Raw genomic sequence first — 19,477 nt, 5'->3', positions numbered from 1 at the left:
TGCCTGTAACATTCTTCTTCAGATACTGTACGAGTCCGCTATCGTGGGAGCGGAGGCCGCAGTCGCCGAATGCCCAGCGAATTCAGCCTTATCGTCCAGGACGTGGTCGTAACAATTGTTACGACGTACGACGTAAACATTAATTAATGAGAATTTCAGTCTGGCTTGAGGGAAGAGGAAAAGAAATGTAGTCACTCTCTTTATTAAATCACACCTTTTAATAACTTAAGTTCTACCTATCATTCATACATGGCATGCGACTTACAAATAGTAGTCTATAATAAGCAGAATTATGGTAACAGCGTTGGATCGTCAGCGTTGGTAATTTGACTCTTCTCCGGATATAGCGATGTCAGACGACCGTTGGACCTCCAATGCTGAACTCGTAGATCTCGAATTGTCAAAGATCAAGCGGCTCGATCAACACTTTAACACTTGTCAATTAGCGGTTCTTAATTTCGTTACAACTTTTATTTGCCTTTAATAATGATGCGCTTAAACTTTCAACAACGGTATCAAATATTATTTGTTGCCGTTGCATTAAACTTACATCTTTAACGTTCGCCATTTGAGGCGATACATCCGTATTACTGTCTTCATTGTACAATTCATCACACTGTTGCGTTATTATATCAGGTAAATTAAAATCTTTCAACTCATATCCGTGATTTTGCAGCATTAATTGTACTTACTGCAATGTATCTATACATATACCACTGCTATTAGTGTAAATGCATAGAGCGATATCCAGTACATTTTTATATATTTATTCACTTTCATTTATCATTCCATTACCAATAATTACACAGGCACACAAAAAAAAAATGCTCAGTCCCAGAAACCGGACCCAGTAGACTTTATGTTTTTGGGGTCGCTGAATCCGAATCCGTCGTCGGTTTTTCGCCATCAGATCGATTTAAGGTCATTTGAAGGTCATTCAAAGGTCAAATCATGTAAAATAGGTTTTAAAATCTGAAACTATTCCTACATAGGTTTTTGAGGATGCTGAATTCAAATCTGAAGTCAGATGACCTCTACGACCTTACCTTCAAGGTCATTTGAAGGTCAAACTTAGAAAATGCGATATAAAAATCCGAAAAATATATTTTTTTATGTTTTGAGAGTCGCTGAATTCAAATTCAAGGTCATTTTGACTCAATGTTGACATCTAAAGGTCATTTAGAGGTCATTTGAAGGTCAAATCATAAAAAACAGGTTAAAAAATTGGAAAAAAACTCCTATATGGGTTTTTGAGGATGCTGAATTCAAATCTAAAGTCAGATGACCTCTCAGACCTCACCTTCGAGGTCATTTGAAGGTCAAACATAATAAATTCGATATAAAAGTCCGAAAAACCTATTTTTTATGTTTCAAGGGTCGGTGAATTTGAATCAAAGTTCATTTCCACTATACTGACTAATTTTAAGCTTATTTCAAGATTGAATCAATGAAAAGAGGGCAAAACTTGATAAAATATTGTTAATTTTGCATGCCTGTTTACCTTTTTCTTTTATAACGCACCTTTTTTTCTTCAAACGATCGGCGTAAAGGTTGCCGTTTGCGTTTAGTTCCTCTACGTTGGCTCTCTCTCTTCAACATCCAGCAGTAATCAGCCATCATTGCAACATCCCATCTACCTTGATATCGCTGCTCCATATGTTTAATATCTTGATGGAATCGTTCTCCTTGTTCGTCGCTAAAATCACCGCAGTTTTTCGGGAACTCATCTGAATGGTTATGCAAGAAATGCAGTTTGTAAGACATATTACATTTCATTTCACCGAAATTGTTTATCATTGTTGATATTAAAACTTTGTAATCATCGCTTCTGCGATTACCTAGAAAATTTTCCACAACATTTTTGAAGCTATGCCATGCAGCTTTCTGAACCTCAGTCATCTTAGTTGGAAAATTGTCATCTTTCAGCATTTTTCTTATTTCTGGTCCATCGAATATTCCTTCTTTTAATTTGGCATCAGATTTAAAGGAAAATTTAGATTCTAAATATTTGTAACCATTCATCACTCTCACTCAAAGCTTTTACAAATTGTTTCATAATGTCCAATTTAATATGTAAAGGAGGTAGTAAAACTTTTCTAGGGTCTACTAACGAACTGTTAATAACATTATGATGTCCAGCTTCTAAAGAATTTCTCTCAGTCCACTTGTGGTCGGTGTAATGGTTTTTACGATCTCTGCTGTCCCACAAGCACTTGAAACATGGGTACTTTGTAAATCCAGATTGCTGTCCCATCAGCATACCAAAAACTTTCAAGCCCTTATTGCAATAATGTTGAAGGTCTAATGACAGAAATTAAATGTAATATTTATAAAACCGACGAATGGAGACTTTTTATTGATTCTTCGAAAAGGAGCTTAAAAGCTGTATTGTTGCATAATACTAATAAGTTTGCGTCTATTCCTATTGCTCACAGTACAACTATGAAAGAAACATATGGAAGTATGAAGATACTATTAGAGAGCATCAACTACCAAGAAAATAAATGGCTAATATGTGGGGACTTGAAAGTTTTAGGTATGCTGATGGGACAGCAATCTGGATTTACAAAGTACCCATGTTTCAAGTGCTTGTGGGATAGCAGAGATCGTAAAAACCATTACACCGACCATAAGTGGACTGAGAGAAATTCTTTAGAAGCTGGACATCATAATGTTATTAACAGTCCATTAGTAGACCCTAAAAAAGTTTTACTACCTCCTTTACATATTAAATTGGGCATTATGAAACAATTTGTAAAAGCTTTGAGCGAGAGCGATGAATGTTACAAATATTTAGAATCTAAATTTTCCTATAAATCTGATGCCAAATTAAAAGAAGGAATATTCGATGGACCAGAAATAAGAAAAATGCTGAAAGATGACAATTTTCCAACTAAGATGACTGAGGTTCAGAAAGCTGCATGGCATAGCTTCAAAAATGTTGTGGAAAATTTTCTAGGTAATCGCAGAAGCGATGATTACAAAGTTTTAATATCAACAATGATAAACAATTTCGGTGAAATGGAATGTAATATGTCTTACAAACTGCATTTCTTGCATAACCATTCAGATGAGTTCCCGAAAAACTGTGGTGATTTTAGCGACGAGCAGGGAGAACGATTCCATCATGACATCAAACATATGGAGCAGCGATATCAAGGTAGATGGGATGTGGCAATGATGGCTGATTACTGCTGGATGTTGAAGAGAAAGAGAGTGAACATAAAGGACTAAACGCAGACGGCAACCTTTAGGCCGATCGTTTGAAGAAAAAAAGGGGCGTTACAAATGAAAAAAGTAAAAAGGCATACGAAATTAACAATATTTCATCAAGTTTTGCCCTCTTTTCATTAACTTAACCTTGAAATGACATTGATCTTAACTTTTTACAGGTTACTCAATCAAAAAGCTGAATTACTTAGCTCAAAAAACCTATACACAATCTTTTTTCGATACTTTGTCGTTTTCACTAGATTTAATCTTGAAATAAGCTTAAAATTAGTCAGTATAGTGGAAATGAACTTTGATTCAAATTCACCGACCCTTGAAACATAAAAAATATGTTTTTCGGACTTTTATATCGAATTTATTATGTTTGACCTTCAAATGACCTCGAAGGTGAGGTCTGAGAGGTCATCTGACTCTAGATTTGAATTCAGCATCCTCAAAAACCCATATAAGAGTTTTTTTCCAATTTTTTAACCTTTTTTTTATGATTTGACCTTCAAATGACCTCTAAATGACCGTTAGATGTCAACATTGAGTCAAAATGACCTTGAATTTGAATTCAGCGACTCTCAAAACATAAAAAAATATATTTTTCGGATTTTTATATCGCATTTTCTAAGTTTGATCTTCAAATGACCTTGAAGTTAAGGTCGTAGAGGTCACCTGACTTCAGATTTGAATTCAGCATCCTCAAAAACCTATGTAGGAATAGTTTCAGATTTTAAAACCTATTTTACATGATTTGACCTTTGAATGACCTTCAAATGACCTTAAATCGATCTGATGGCGAAAAACCGACGACGGATTCGGATTCAGCGACCCCAAAAACATAAAGTCTACTGGGTCCGGTCTCTGGGACTGACCATTTTTTTTTTGTGTGCCTGTGTTATGCATTCTTTATATTTATTGCATCCCCTTTTTCTAATTCCATGATCTTGTCATTCCACAAGCTGACCATCATCTGCGATACACGTTGAAACATATTATTATAAAACATGATTATTTTTTCGTCATAAACATGAGCAAAGTTACCTCATCGTCATTTCCGTCCTTTAACACGATTTTCGTTCGCAAAGATTTCGTCCACTTGTCGATTGCAAAAATTTTATTCAGTATTCCTCGTACATCTATAAATTGTTTGTTTTTGTTTTTTTCATCCACACTATATTACAAATTTTTTTAACTAATACATATTATATTAAAACATACGACACTTATTATTTGTCTCCGTGTAACGAATCTCATTGAACGATACAACCTTGCTTTTAATTGGCATAAATGATGACCTATTTATTCCTGTAACATCCTCAATTTTCGTTGTTTTTTTAATGATAATGTTTATACTTGAATTACTTGTCTCATCTTCATTATATGCACTAAATAACATGTCTGTTATTTCATAAACTTGATTTATCTAGAACATTACAATTTATTTTATAAACAAATTTTGTCGTATCATTACAATGTATACCTCATATTTACCTTAATCTTTTCATACACATCCAATAAAATTCAAAAATTATTTTTCAAATTCTTTCTTTTCCCCAAAATCCTTGCTAAAATTCTCTAAAAAAAATAATATTTTTTAAAAAATGGCGATCTCTACTCGAGCCACACAGTCTAATATTTTTCGTATATTTTCGATTGTTTTTTTTTGTTTTTTTTTAAATTCAATTTTTAATTTTTCCTTAAATGGCGATCTTTACTCGAGCCACACATTTCCTTATTTTTCCAACAATTTTCATATTCCATACAATGTAATATACTAATACAATAACTTCATTTTTTATTTTCATATAACGGCGATCTCTAACTCTTCAAATATATTCAAATTATGTTGTTACTACTGTACCGTACTGCACCAGCCAATTTGCCGGTTCAGGTACTCCTAGTACCTTCCACTTATTATAATTATTGACCTTCATTACATTCTCTTGTAAATTATTTTGAGTTTCAAACCGTACCATGTCAGCATAGAGTGCATATAACATTTATTATTTCAGATACGGTACGAGTCCGTTATCGTGGGAGCGGGGGCCAAAGTCGCCGAAACTGGTACGTCCAGTAAAACCAGCCGTATCGTCCAGGACGCGAACGTAACAATTATTACCGTAATAATTAAATGTAATGTAATGTAAAAGTAAATGATTGATATTTACAAAATTTCCTTATAAACAACATTTTTAGTATAATGACTTGATTGATCAATTTCCCTTTTTCCCAATCTAGCTCTGTTATGCGTTTTGAAATTATTATGCTGTAAAACTACTTTAATTCCTGCACGTGATCTTACTCTAGACAAGGCAGCGTATAATTGTCCGTGACCAAATACTGGGGCTGGTAACAAAACGATTTTTTGAGGTTCTCCCTGTCAGGTAAACGGCTTCGAACAGCGTCGTGTAAATCATGGAGCTCTGTTCGAAGGATTCGAGACGGAGGCTCTTCTGGATGCTCTTCAGCTTTTCTTTTTAATCTAGATATAACACACTTCTACTGTAGATATAATAAACTTCTATAATATAATACAATCATACCTTTTTTTTATCGTCTCAGCCTCGCAATCTTCTCGATCGGGAGGGTGCGTATGTGGTGATAGTTCCAGACCTTGAAGTATCTCGACGTTGTCCGTTCCATGTACAGGAATCGTAATAGCTCGAGCTCTACACTCTCGACTTCGAAGCCTATTGCAGTCCCAATATGTCCTACCTTTGACAACTTTTGAACGCAAATAAACGAAGCCACGAATTATCAATTTAGTACCTAAATTGACGGGAGTATCTGCCATTTTAGCAAATTTTTAGCGGTTATCGTTACCCGATGTCGAATACGCGTCAATTTATACTAATGAGTACGTTATAATAGTGATACATCATACGTTACAGTAGTGATGTAGGCACAATAAATAAACATAATCTGTGTTTACTAGTTAGAGAAAATGTATGTTCGGGAAAATTTATATTCGGAAAAAATATATTCGTGAAAATGTATGTTCGGGAAAAACATATCGTTATATCATTCAAGATCGCTTTTAACTTTTCATGAAATACTCTAACTATTAAATCAGGTCTATCAAGTGTGGACTCATGAGATCTCATATTATCTGCAATTTCAGACCAGGCTGAATTACATGTCATGGTTATAAATAAATCTGGTTTACCTTTCGATTGAACCAACGTCATTGAGTCTAGGTAGTTTTCTTTGCAGGCCCTAGGACTACCCGTAAAACTCGAAGGTAATCTAACTATTTTGCCAATTTTAGTTTTGCTGTCTTCCGTCTTTTTTACGAGATGATCCATCAGTCCTCGGTACATTTCGGTTCTTAAAAGGTCTTGATTTTTTTCGACAAAGTATAACCTTGAATGCTTAACTTTAACCCATGTATCTACGACGAACTGTTGCGATAATCGACCCATTTGAATAAATGGATTGAAATTTCCTCTACTGGTGAATTTATATCTGTAAAATTCGCATGTAAATATCATATCATCTGTTTCATTCTTTTTCTTATTTTTCGGTGCGCTTTTCTTTTCTTTTTTTTTTCCTTCTTCATGTACGGACGCCATCCGGCTCCTCCGCGTGAATACATCAGTGGATACGACATTGGACCGTTATGTTTGCTAATGGAATTTTTATTGGTTTACTTTGTGGTCGAGAATACAAGCACACATCGCGTTCAATAGGTAATGCACCTTCGTCACCAACAAACACAACAGCTACTTCGTTACATGTTGCAACATTATATCGATTTTTATCCAAATTTTGATTATTATTACGCGTTATAATCATTTGCACCTATCGAGAACATTTTCCATGTACTGCTTGGCGTTCTATTTCTTCCTTTTCTACTTCATACATCATTTTGTATGAAGCGGCATACGGATTAGATTCATTTAGTATTGTTTCAATCGTTTGAAATATACTTCGTGCACATTTTGTATTACATTCATTAAGCATGCGCTCATTTATGGCTGACTCAGAATCTAATATGTACAACTGACCATATTTGCTAGGCGTTTTTTCTTCGGGGTGCAACGAATAAACATTATGATAGATTTGGCCACAAATTTTTATAATAGGAAGTCTTATATTCGGACTTATTACAGCTCCAAAACTTGCAAAAGCAAATGCACTGTTGTATTGTCTAGATGTGTTTAGAAATTCTCGATCATACGTTAATTTTTCTATGGCTTTGGGAAATACTGGATCTTCAGGTATTTTTATCTCTCCTTTACAGCAACACATGGTATATTCTTTCTGTGTCGTAAGTTCGGTTATGAAATACAATGCACCACAATATTCATACTTATGATCCATTTTATCGATATTATTCTCTTCGTACATCTCCTCATCGATAACTACATTGGCGATTACTGCTATTTCATAATGAGCCGTTTTCTTTTTATTTTTGATTTCTTATTTATTTTCTTTCCTTTCACTCAGAACGCCTTCATTTGTAACATTGTACTGTTTCGCTTTCGAGGTCAACGAATTACAATTGTTTCTTACTCCAGCTTTCCTTTTTTTACACGTAAATTTATCTAATTTCTCTCTAATCAATTGCTTTTTTCTACTTTTTTCTTCACTGCCATTCTTTGTGTCTCCAATTTCATTATTTCCAGTATCACGTAATTTCATGGTGTTGCCTTTAATTATCGTGTCGTCATTAATAATTTTTCCATTATAACTTTTGACCAATGTTGATAACTTCGATGTACTATTTGTCTTTCTACGACGATTCATTTTTTTCTGTTTTAGCGCTATACTACGTTTATCGTTATACTCGGAGTCTGATGAATTACTTATAATTGTATTACACTGGTTTTTAACTTTGGTTAATTTACTTTTCTCTTGCTTTGCAAAAAATGAACTAACAGCTTCTGAATAATGTACGATGATATTATCATCCGATGACTCTGATGCATTCTGACTACTCTTGTCTACTTCCATACAACTATCTGTTCCTGACCGTAAAAATGATTTCTGTACGCAAGTATTTGCACCATTGTATTGTTTTACCGTCGATATGGACGATTTACGATTTTCTCGAACATCCCTTTTCCCTATCTCGCACTCGAACTTAGCCAATTTTTGTCGAATCAATTGTTTTTTTCTACTTTCTTCGTCACTGATATTTTCTGTACATTTAACATCGTTCTGACTATTACCACGCAATTTCAATGTTTTGTCTTCTAATACTGTAACACCGTTGAGACTGTTTTTACTATTATCTTTGACAAATGCTGATATTTGATATCTTATATTTGTCTTCCCATGACGTTTAATTCTTGTCAACTTCGATGCTATACTACGTTTACCGTTGCACTCAGAGTCTAAAGAATTGATTGGAACTTTTGTTTGTTTCCTTTCAACTGTGATTACTTTAGATCTCTCCTGCTTTGAAAAAAATGAGCTCGCAGCTTCTGTATATTCCAAAATCTGTACATCGGCCTCAGACAGCATGATAATAAGCTTAATTAATCCTTACTATAATCTAAAAACTGATCTACACTATAAACATGTACCGTATTTCTTCGCAGCTACTATATTTCAACTTTTTTCACTATCACCATCTACGCAGTCGCGTCGTTATTATTATTTCGTAAGTGAATGTTTACATTCACCCTTGAACTATAATAAATTAATTCACACGCACCACAGCACTCACTTTTTATTATCGTACTATCTACCATAAAAATTATAACAATGTATGTTCCTTGATTTTTAATCTAATAATAATATGTTATTGCGTTGATATAACCACCACGTGGATGTTTTTCCATATGATATAAATCGTCTGCTTTATCATAGATACGCATTACATGATTCTACTGAATAAACGATATATCGATCGTTTATTCAATCGGTCATATCGAAATCGAGACATTTATCGATATCGATCGGATTTAAGAAAAAATGCATTATATGTCTACATAATTTTTCATAAACATTTACTGCCTCCTTATCACAATTAATACTGACTAAATACTGAATTAATACTGAATTTGCAAAATTATATGCAAGTTCATTACTTCATTTAGAAGATATTCGTATTTCAATTTAACATTGAGTCTTATAAGAAAGTCAGCATACAAGAGAATATCTCAAAATTTACCGAAAAGATTCTAGTAAAATTTTATGTGTATGATAATAAACTATCAAAGAACGTAAAGTTCAATTTTCGTAAACATTGGATACCTTTTTAATGCTTAATTAATTAATAATAATTTATTGACACTAATCTAGGGACATTTGACGTGGAATTTTGCTGGCGGAAGCAGATGTCATAACCTAACATTTTTCAATTTCTCAGCGAACAGCAAATATCTTATATTAACCGATCAAATTTATAAACCAATAATTGATAGAAATTCACAATTTGAATACGTAATGGGTTATCTAATTTTATATCAATACTATTTATTCAATATAAATATTTGTGTTGCATATTTAATTTAGTGACACCAGCCGAGCAGTATAAATATTTAGTTTTTCACAGTTGGTAATTCTGCTCGGAGGTACCTTCTTAAATGTTCACTCTCGATCGATACGTTTTACCACGTGAGCGCACTCGGATTTTTGTTATGACGTCTTTAATGTTCACTCTCGATCGGTAATTATTACCACGTGAATGTATATGCGCACACGTGAACGCACATGTAATACTACGACTCGACTTTCTTATGCGGTTCGATTCATTCGACGTGCTTGATATAGTACAGGCAACAATTATTTTTCTAACCTAAACCTTTCGTTACTTGGAACAATTCACCATGTGCGTCTTTCGATGCAATCAAAATATTAACCATGAGTTTGACGGATTCGCCAGTTCCGACGGAAAAAACCAAGCTCACCGAATCGGTGCAATCGTCGCTATTGTTAAAATCAACGGATTTCACTCATTTACACAGAAACATTAACAAGTAAGTGCAGTGATTCCTACCCTATTATTACGCTATGATGCTGATTGCACCTCGATTGCACTTTGCGATAAAATTACACAACGTGATACAATTTTCATTTCCGTAATTTTTTTCATTTACAGATATCAAATTGAATGTTGTGTTTTATTCAAGTCAGCCCTGATTGATTCAAAGATGTCGTATGGTGTTGAAGGCAATCAGGTCATGTTTTTCATATCACTGCTTGATATCGCTGGTACGAAACTTAAAGCCACGGTTTCTGTTAATGCACGATCTTATCACGAGGCCATCAAAGTATGCTCCATTTCGCGCGAACCAACTAATGACCGGGCGACTACTGAGCTGTGTGTTAGGTTAGAAGTTAGGTTAAAGTTTAATGTTAATTAATTATCAACTATTTTAAGTATTAGCAATGGTTAAGCGTAAGTTGAAAGTTACAAATTCAGTTAGGGTAACTCAAAGAGGTAAAAAAAAACAAGGCAAGTGATTCGAAGAAGGGCGCACGTGACAAATAAGTACACGCAAGAAACCTTCATCGAAGCATACAACAAAGTTAAATCTAAGAATCTCAGTATTAATAAAGCATCTGAAAACTATAACATTCCCAAAGGAACTCTTGTAAATAAAGTTCATGATTGTGATCCAACAATAAAAAAGAGAGGCTCAGCACCAGAGTTGATTTTGATTTGAACTTACAATAATATATATATTTGAATTTGAAATTACAATAATATATATATTTACAAATAAAACAAGCATGAAATAAGCCAAGTAATACAAAAATATGCAAAAATTAAGCCAGATAACAGATAATCAGATACAGTTATTCTGTATCATATTCAAACACTGTGACTAAGAGTATGTACAGATGTAGGTAAAATTAATTGCTATAAGTATGAGAGATTACAATTAATAAGCAAAAATACATAAAATTTATTGAGCATTCTGTTGTCTCCTCATGTAATGCCCAAGTAGGCTCTTGAATGACGCCAGAGAGCCCGATGACCGTATCTGAGCAGGAAGTGCATTCCATGAGTTGGCTGCTCTAATTGAGAAACCTGACTCCAAGGTGGAGGAATCCGCAAACGGCACCACTATCGTCGGCGCTCCACCCGCGATTCTTGCAGATCTGCGGACCTCTACGCCCGTCCAGTGATAGAGATTCGAGATGTATTCTGGGCATAATCCATTGAGCGCCTTGAACGTTTGAATGTTTAAAAAATAGTCGCGTCTCTGAGATGGTAACAGCCAATTGAGCCTGGTGTAGTACGGCCGAAGCGCAGCGTCTCTAGGGAGCTGGAAGATGTAACGTATGCACGTGTTTAGCAGGCGTCTGAGTTTTAAGTCCAGTGTGGCAGAGATGTCTATAAAGGCGAGGCAAGCGTAGTGAAGATGAGGTATGATGAAGGCGTTAACAAGCATCTTTTTGATCTTGACAGGCAAAAAGCCAGCCTCAGCTCGCAGACGATGCAGCACTACATAAATGCGAGAGAAAATTCCTCTGATATGAGCATTCCAGGAGAGTGCGGGGGTCATCACCAGGCCCAGATTGACAACTCTGTCCTCAAAAGGGATGACGGTGCCATTCAAGTTAATTCTCCCAACACGGTCGAGGTCAATGCGCATGAGATATTGATTTGATGCAAAGAGGATTGCCTTAGTTTTTGCAACATTAAGACTCAGTCCATTTGTGAGTGCCCAATCAGAGACAATGTGTGCGTCTTCGCTGAGCCTTGCCACGGTCTCATCAAGCTCATTCGACGGGCATTGCAAATAGATCTGGAGATCATCAGCAAAGAGCATGTGCGTGGACGTGCAATGGCGAAGCGCACGCGTAAGCACATCAATTTACGCTGCGAACAGTATAGGTGCGGGTGTGGAGCCTTGCGGCACACCTGATGTATATTTTCTGAAGGCCGTCAAGCCACCCACGTCATCCATTACAGCTTGTGAACGGTTCGAGAGATAAGAGTGAAGCAAGGCGAGCGCTGCGGACGAAAAGTTCTGCAGTTTTAAGGATCGTAGCAAGGTCGCGTGATCCAAAGTATCGAAAGCGCTCCGGAAGTCGAAGAGTATGAGTATGGTGATGAGTCCGTCTCCTACACCCCGCCTAATATCCTCCGTGACCTTTATCAATGCAGTTTGTGTGCTGAAATTCTTCCGAAAACCTGATTGTCTTAGTGAAAGCATACTGAAGGTCTCGAGATGCTCGGTAAGCTGTGCCGTCAGCAATCTGTCAAAAACCTTCGCAAGATGCACCAAGTTGGCGATCGGACGAGTCTGGGACGGTGATTGGGGCACACGCACCTTGCTTAACGGCCTGATGATTGATTTTTTCCAAAGCGAAGGATACTGACAGGTTGAGATGGATAGGTTGAAGATAGTAGTAAGAGTCGGTGCAAGCAACGAGAGAGTGTCACTGAAATAAGACAGGGACAATCCATCCCCAGAGAACGCACTCGCCCGACCAGCCACCTGAGTTAGTGAGAGTAGGACCTCCGTCTCCTGAACAGGCCGGAACTCAAAGCTTGGTATGGCATCGTCAACAATCAGATCAGTGATGCGAACAAACTGTTCAGGTGAGCAACACGGATGAGCAGTTGTCACAGTGCAGTAGTGATCCAGCAGCTCAGCAGCCGTGAAGAAGCCGAGTGGTGAGGGAGGCTGAGGGCCAGACAGGCCAATACGACGCAAATAAGACCATTTCTGGGAGTCCGTTTCACAACGCCTCAGGCCATCAATCAAATAAGACTCACGTGCACGTTTTATGTCATACTTAATGTCGCGACGCAGTGATCTATACCGCTGCAACAAAGCTGGACACCGACTTCTCTTGTATGCCTTATAAAGTCCATCCCGAAATCTGCATCTGTCCCGGAGTGCCGACGTGAACCACGGGGCCCCCGTGGCGCGCGAGGAACGAGCTCGCAAGGGAGCGAAAGTGTCCAAAGCAGCTACCATTCCAGTCTGAAGAGCACTGACCATCTCGTTCAAGTCCGACATCTCATGAGCCGAAGTGAGAGCAGATTGTAGTTCAAGTGCAAATTCAGGTGTAGCAACGCAACGCCTATCTCGGTACTTATCAGCACTGTTGAGAAAGGAAGAAGAGAACAGAGTGGCTCAATGGATTATCGATAAGGCCAGCATTGGATGTCCGATGCATCCTAAAGTGGTAAAATCGGCTATTAAAGGTGTTTTAGACATTGCACATCGGCAAACTAAATTCACAAACAATTTACCTGGTGAGAAATGGTTTCAATTTTTCTTAGGTAGACATCCTAAAATAGGCCTTAAAAATTCAGAAGTCTTGACTAAAAGTAGAGCCAGTGTGACTGAACAAAATATTCGAGATTGGTTCACTGATTTCAAGGCTTACATTGCAGCAGAAGGTGCTTCAGAAATACTTTTAGGTCCCTCTAGGATATACAATTTGGAAGAAACAGGTGTTCAACTGTGCCCAAAAAATGGGAAATTGTTGGGACTCAAAAGTGAAAAAAATATGTACTGCATCTCACCAGGTCAAGATAAGCAAAATATTACAGTTTTATGTTGTTATGGTGCTGACTGCACAGGAATAGCACCTATGATTGTATACCCTTACTCAAGATTTCCTCCTAAAGACATAGCAGCCTCGGTTTCGGATGAATTTGTCATCGGTCACAGCCCAAGTGGCTGGATGACAATGGACTTGTGCTATAAATATATAGTAAATGGCTTTCACAAAGAGTTAGTCGATCAAGGTATACAATTTCCAGTGTTATTACTTTTTGATGGACATAGCTCCCATATGAGTCTAGCTCTACATGATTTCTGTGTGAAAAAAAAGATAATATTATACTGCCTCTACCCAAATACAACTCACATAATGCAACCCTGTGATGTTGGCATTTTTAGACCTCTTAAAAAATGTTGGAAAGAACAAGTCAGCCTACACGCTCAATCTTCAAACAAACCCATATCAAAAGTTAATTTTGATCCAATTTTTAAATTAGCTTATGAAAAAAGTTGTGATCCTAAAGTTATAAAGAAAGCTTTTGAGTGCTGTGGCCTCTTTCCATGTAATCCAGATATAATTGACTATTCTAAATGTATGTCTAATCGTCACAAGATTATTAGAGATAAAATCAACAGTGAGAAAACTCAAGAAATTGTTGATCAATGATAATTGATCGTAATTCAATAATCGTAATAATTGAAATGTAATTCAATGATAAATATATTGGAAAAGGATATTCCTATCAATGTTTTAGATGAGTTCAATGTAGCATATGCAGCACATAAAACCCCTTCAATTGAAATGACTTTATTCAACATTTGGAAAAGGCACAAAGATGAAAGCTAAGCAATAAGCACCAAAGTTACAAATAGATATTAAAAAGTCAAGTTTCCAGGTGGAAAATATGACACAGAGTAATACAGAACCGGATCATTCATCTGAACATTCACCAGAACTTTCAGGTAAACATACTTAACAACAATAAATATTCATTGAAAAGCTTCATTCCTTGCTATTTTTATTTTTGTAGATTTTCCTAGTTCTCCAAAGATTATCAATTATGAAGTGGAGTCTCCTGTCAATCAGTTGGCAAACAATTCTACCACTGTGCAAGATTCATCCACTAAAGAAATATTTTCTAAGTATAGGAATTCAGACCAAAGTTCTACTATTCCTTCATTTCAACTTTCTAGGTTTCCTATTGACTATCCAGGTAAAATCATTGATAACCTTTGTTAAACTATTATTGTGATTTCATTATTATAATCATTTTTACTGTTACAGATTTCTCGAGTTCTCCTATGCAAACAAATGATCAATTTGTCTTACATCATTCATTAGATAGTGAATTCAATAGTGTGGATACTTCATGCGAGTCATCTAACAATCCAACATTCATTGAATACAGTTCAACTCAGAGACAAGAACCAACTGATTCAAGTACTATTCTCACTTCGCTTCAGTCTACTGCAAGGATTCTCTATTCAGGTAAATTTATTGAAAATTATCAAAAAATATTTGATTTCATGATTGTATCAATTTTAACTTTACTAGATTTTTCTTCCAACTTTGGGACGGATAATCAATTTGGACCTCACAATTTTTCAGAGAGTGTATTCAATAATATTTCATCAAGCGACTCATTAAATGATTCAACATACATGAAATACAGTTCAACTGAGAGCCAAAAACAAATTTATGCTGGTGATCAGTATGCATCACATTCAACTTTGTTTTCGCTCTCAGTGATTCCAAGACATAGCCAAAAAGATATTGGCGAACAAGAATATGAATTAAAAACTTTGACTTTGCTTGAACCAGTTTCAAACTTAAATGATCTTACTAGTTCTAATAGTATGTGTAATTTTTATTAATATACATGATGGAATTTTTCATTTCATTTTTCATGTTTTGTTTGTAATTTTTACAGGTAAAGTTTCAATTGATGAGCTTTGGGAAAAAAAGCTGCATTTTCCAAAACTACAAAAGTTAATACAAAAGTTACCAGGAAAAAAGCAAATCTTATTTATGCTATTTCATCCAATGAGTGGAAAATAGATAGCAATTTTATTAACGAAGCCGAAGATTTCAAATCATCTGCTTTCTCTTGACACTAGTCGAAATGGAAAACAAGTATCACGGGATAAAAATTAAGTCTTCCGAGGTATTGAGATGAAATCGAGAAGAAACGTAAAATCACTTGAGTCGCAATTGATAAGTATGAAAAAAAATTTTACGTCAACAAAGCTTAGTTTCAGAAAAAAAATGCAAAAATTTCATCTATGAATAAAATAAAATCACAATCAGAGTCACAGTTAAAAAAACTTAATGAATCATTCGAACGATTAAAAATAAATTATAGCTCGACAAATAATGAAAAGTTTGCTAAATCAAAATTTCTGACGGATGATTGCAAAACTACCCGTAGCGAAGAGTCCATCCGTGCACGCATAAAGCAAGCCTGTACCAACATGCGTACGGAGCTGAGGAAGTTTGAGGGGGAGTCCGGCAAGCAGAAAACCGAAGCTCGGCGTCTGATCCGGGACGGATGGAGGCCGTCGAGAAGGCAAGGAAGTTGCGGGCCAAGGAAGAGGCCCTCCGCAGTTCCCTGTAACTTCTGGCCAAGCAACGGGTGGAGCTCGAGGAAAGCCTCCAGACCAAAGCCAACAAGATTGACCTTGACATCAAGCAGGCCAACTACCTTGATGGCGAAGCGGCCGACGCCCGCAAGTTCTTGGCCGAGCAGGCCCAGCTGAGCGAGACCACAGATAAGCCGCCCCAGGCTAAGTCTGCCCCAGCAACCACCTCGAGGCCGGCCATGACCGTCCAGACCCATTGGAAGATCAGACGGGAGCCACCACCCGCAGCTGCACCTAGAGCCCCTCGCGTGAACCAACCGCCACCCGAGCAGTGGCCGGAGAAGCGTTACAAACCATTCTCCAAGATGCCGTCTCCAAGGTACCTGGTAGCACTGGCCAGCGAAACGCCCAGAGGGCGATATAAGAGGATCATGTGCCTGTTCAAGGAGAAACGGACGCCACAAGAAGACCGCCGACGAATCCTTAGGAAATGCTTCCTGGACGAGCTCCACCGGCGACTAAGAACCCGAACGCCCAAAAATAGAGGCAGAATGCCTGTTTGGAATAGTTTTTTTTTTGTTTTAGTTTTTCGTTGTTATTTTGTTGCTAACTTTCTTGTTGTTTTTTTATTGATTTATAGTTTCAGTTTCTTTATTTTGTTTATTTTGTTTGTTTGCTGAGTCAGATCAGGTACTGACGCCAATACAATTTGAGATTTGGGGGACTGAACCCGGCCCAGACGGTACACCCCCAGCAGTACCTTTCGTTCTAAGTAATAAAATAAGTTTCTAGTAATTCTAGTAAACCCCAAATTGCTATCGTGTATGATCCTTTCACCTTACCACCCATCTATTACTCAGCAGCAGGTGTTCTGATAACAGAAGTAAGTATGGGCTTATGCCCCGAAACATATCGGGCGATATTTTCGCTTAAGAGGGGGGGCACCAGGTACACATCGAGCGCCATCGAGCCGCAAAATCTCGAATACCTCGCGTGAGCATGTGCTGGTCTGCGCGGCAACAGCAGCAGTATCAGCAACGAGCAATAGCATCGCCGCGTATGTGTGCGTGAGAGGCGGATAGCAGCGCAAGAGCAGACAGACTGGCGCGCAATAGGTCACAGTAGATTAGCTCGAGCACGCAGCAAGCCAACAAGTGTGAGATCGGCACAGCAGCCATTATTGAGATTTGCGAGGTTATAGCCGGTAAAAAAGTACGAGTGTTCTGCCAGTAAAGTCACGGTTTTTTTGTGCTCATGGAAGAAGGCAAGCAAAATTATGACAAGTTTATGAAAAATTGCACGTGAGCCCATTAAAAAAATGTCTGAATTTCCGGCAGAATAAACAAAATAAATTAATAAGAAGAAAACTTTTTGAAAAGAAAATTTTTAAAGAGACAGCGATCAAACGAAACGACTACAACGCAACGTAGCGAAGGAATCACCCATCAAAGTGATATTGGTCTATTACAAGATCTTGACATCCCAACATATTTGGTGACTTTTTCATCGTGCAAAATAAAAATGCTTGATAATGTTAAAAATTATACACTCATTTATTTTGACATCGAAACCACCGGGTTATTCAAAAATGATGGGACCGTTCAAATCGCTGCGTATGATGGAAGAAATGTTTACAATGAATACTCAGTACCATCGATATCTTTCAAGCCTACAGCATCAGCCAAGACCGGGTTGAAAGTAAAAAATGGCCAACTGTTTTATCGTGATGAAAAAATGAATAGTATCTCCCACAAATCACTATTAATTAAGTTTCAGGATTTTCTAGAAAATTTAAAAACGTCGAATGATCCAGAAAAAACTAATGAAATAATTCTTGTAGGGCACAATGTCGTGAAATTTGATATGGAACGTATTAAAGCCCTTGCGCGTAGACTAGGCGTGCATGATCGATTGAAAGATATCGTTTACGGCTGCATTGATACGTTAGAAATGTTTAAAAAATTTATTCCAAAAAAAAAGGCGAAAAGATTTCTTTTACGCAAGAGGCATCGCTGAAAGATTTATGCCGAATGAAAATGTTGACAAGCTTCATAATGCCCTTGAAGACGTCATTTCGTTAAAAAAATAGATAAATTTCTTGGTTATCTCCGACAAAAAATTAAAAGTAGAATGTAAGAGCCTAGAATATTTAGATAAAAAAAATGAAAAACAAATTTTTGAACTTCATAAATCTGCCCTTTCCGCGTTGAAAAATATTCCTTCATCTAAAATACAAAATAAAATGGCTAAAGAAGATGCAATTTTTAATTACTTATAAACTAATTGTAAGTGTGATAAATAAAAATATAAAAAAATAATTAGCACGCCGCAGTTTATTCTTTCAATCATCTCGCGAATTCAAATTCCGCGCGACTTTACCGACATATAAACAAACATGGCGGCCAACCTCGCGACGACGCGAAAGAGTACTTCGCACGACGCCCGTTTTTTTTTTTATCGACAATTTTCTTTCGATTTTCACTGGCTTCCCATATTAATAGACACTAGCGCCGTCCTCGCTCGCTACCGCTCGCTCGGGTGAATGAAATATTTGATAGAAGTTTTGGGGGAGTTAGAATTGTATTATGGTTTTAGCATCCACTATCGTACAAAACTGCGCAGAAGACTTATTGATTTATTATACGTAAATATGTATGTAAGTCTTTAATTAATAATTATTTAAATTAAGGGGAGTCATACACCAATTGGTTCTTATTGGGCATTTTTGTGATATACATCACAGTTTGATGTCAACCTATGTTTTCAACATCAATTTGGCATCTTTGGACCCTACAAAATGTGGAAAAAAGTGTCAGAATAGACCTCTGCGTCTAAAAATAGCTTATTTTTGCTATTTTAGGATTTTGGCACTGTGCGCAAGGTTCAGACCAGAGTTTTTGAAGTACAGACCTCTAGTACGTCTCAAAATCTTCATAAAATTACTCTTTATGGGCTGAGTTTTCTAGAATTTTGATTTAGACCTTTACATCAGTTCTGTTACTCAATATGTGCTCAAAAACAACAATAAATTTTCATGAATTTTGCTTTTTTTCACATCTATTGTTGTAAAAACTTTTTTATAACTTGAATCAAAATTCCACAAAACTCAGCCCATAAAGGACATTTTTCTGAAGAATTTGAGACGTACTAGAGGTCTCTATGATGAAAACTGACTGAGAAACCCTGCGCACACTGGACTAAAATGTGAAAAATCAAACTTTCCAGGAGAAGCAAAAGAAAGAATTTATGTTTAA

General features: G+C 36.7%; 3 protein-coding genes across 3 annotated transcripts; 2 read left to right on the top strand and 1 right to left on the bottom strand.

Moving 5' to 3' along the window:
* The first annotated feature begins 2,538 nt into the window (after positions 1-2,538).
* LOC111693559 lies at positions 2,539-3,234 on the top strand. Its single transcript, XM_023458376.1, has 2 exons — positions 2,539-2,782; positions 3,071-3,234. Exons 1-2 carry the CDS (start codon positions 2,539-2,541, stop codon positions 3,232-3,234), a joined length of 408 nt encoding a protein of 135 aa, XP_023314144.1.
* An 8,762-nt stretch (positions 3,235-11,996) lies between these two features.
* LOC106657827 lies at positions 11,997-13,151 on the bottom strand. The gene has a single exon (XM_014379503.1). The coding sequence runs from the start codon at positions 13,149-13,151 to the stop codon at positions 11,997-11,999; it is 1,155 nt and encodes a 384-aa protein (XP_014234989.1).
* A 154-nt stretch (positions 13,152-13,305) lies between these two features.
* Positions 13,306-14,310, top strand: LOC106657828. The gene has a single exon (XM_014379504.1). The coding sequence runs from the start codon at positions 13,306-13,308 to the stop codon at positions 14,308-14,310; it is 1,005 nt and encodes a 334-aa protein (XP_014234990.1).
* Positions 14,311-19,477: the final 5,167 nt, after the last annotated feature.

The sequence above is a fragment of the Trichogramma pretiosum genome, unplaced genomic scaffold, assembly GCF_000599845.2.
Source record: "Trichogramma pretiosum strain Unisexual culture from Peru unplaced genomic scaffold, Tpre_2.0 scaffold78, whole genome shotgun sequence".
Classification (NCBI taxonomy): domain Eukaryota; kingdom Metazoa; phylum Arthropoda; class Insecta; order Hymenoptera; family Trichogrammatidae; genus Trichogramma; species Trichogramma pretiosum.
The sequence above is the reverse complement of the archived record's forward strand: the minus strand, read 5'-3'. Positions and strand labels throughout refer to the sequence as shown.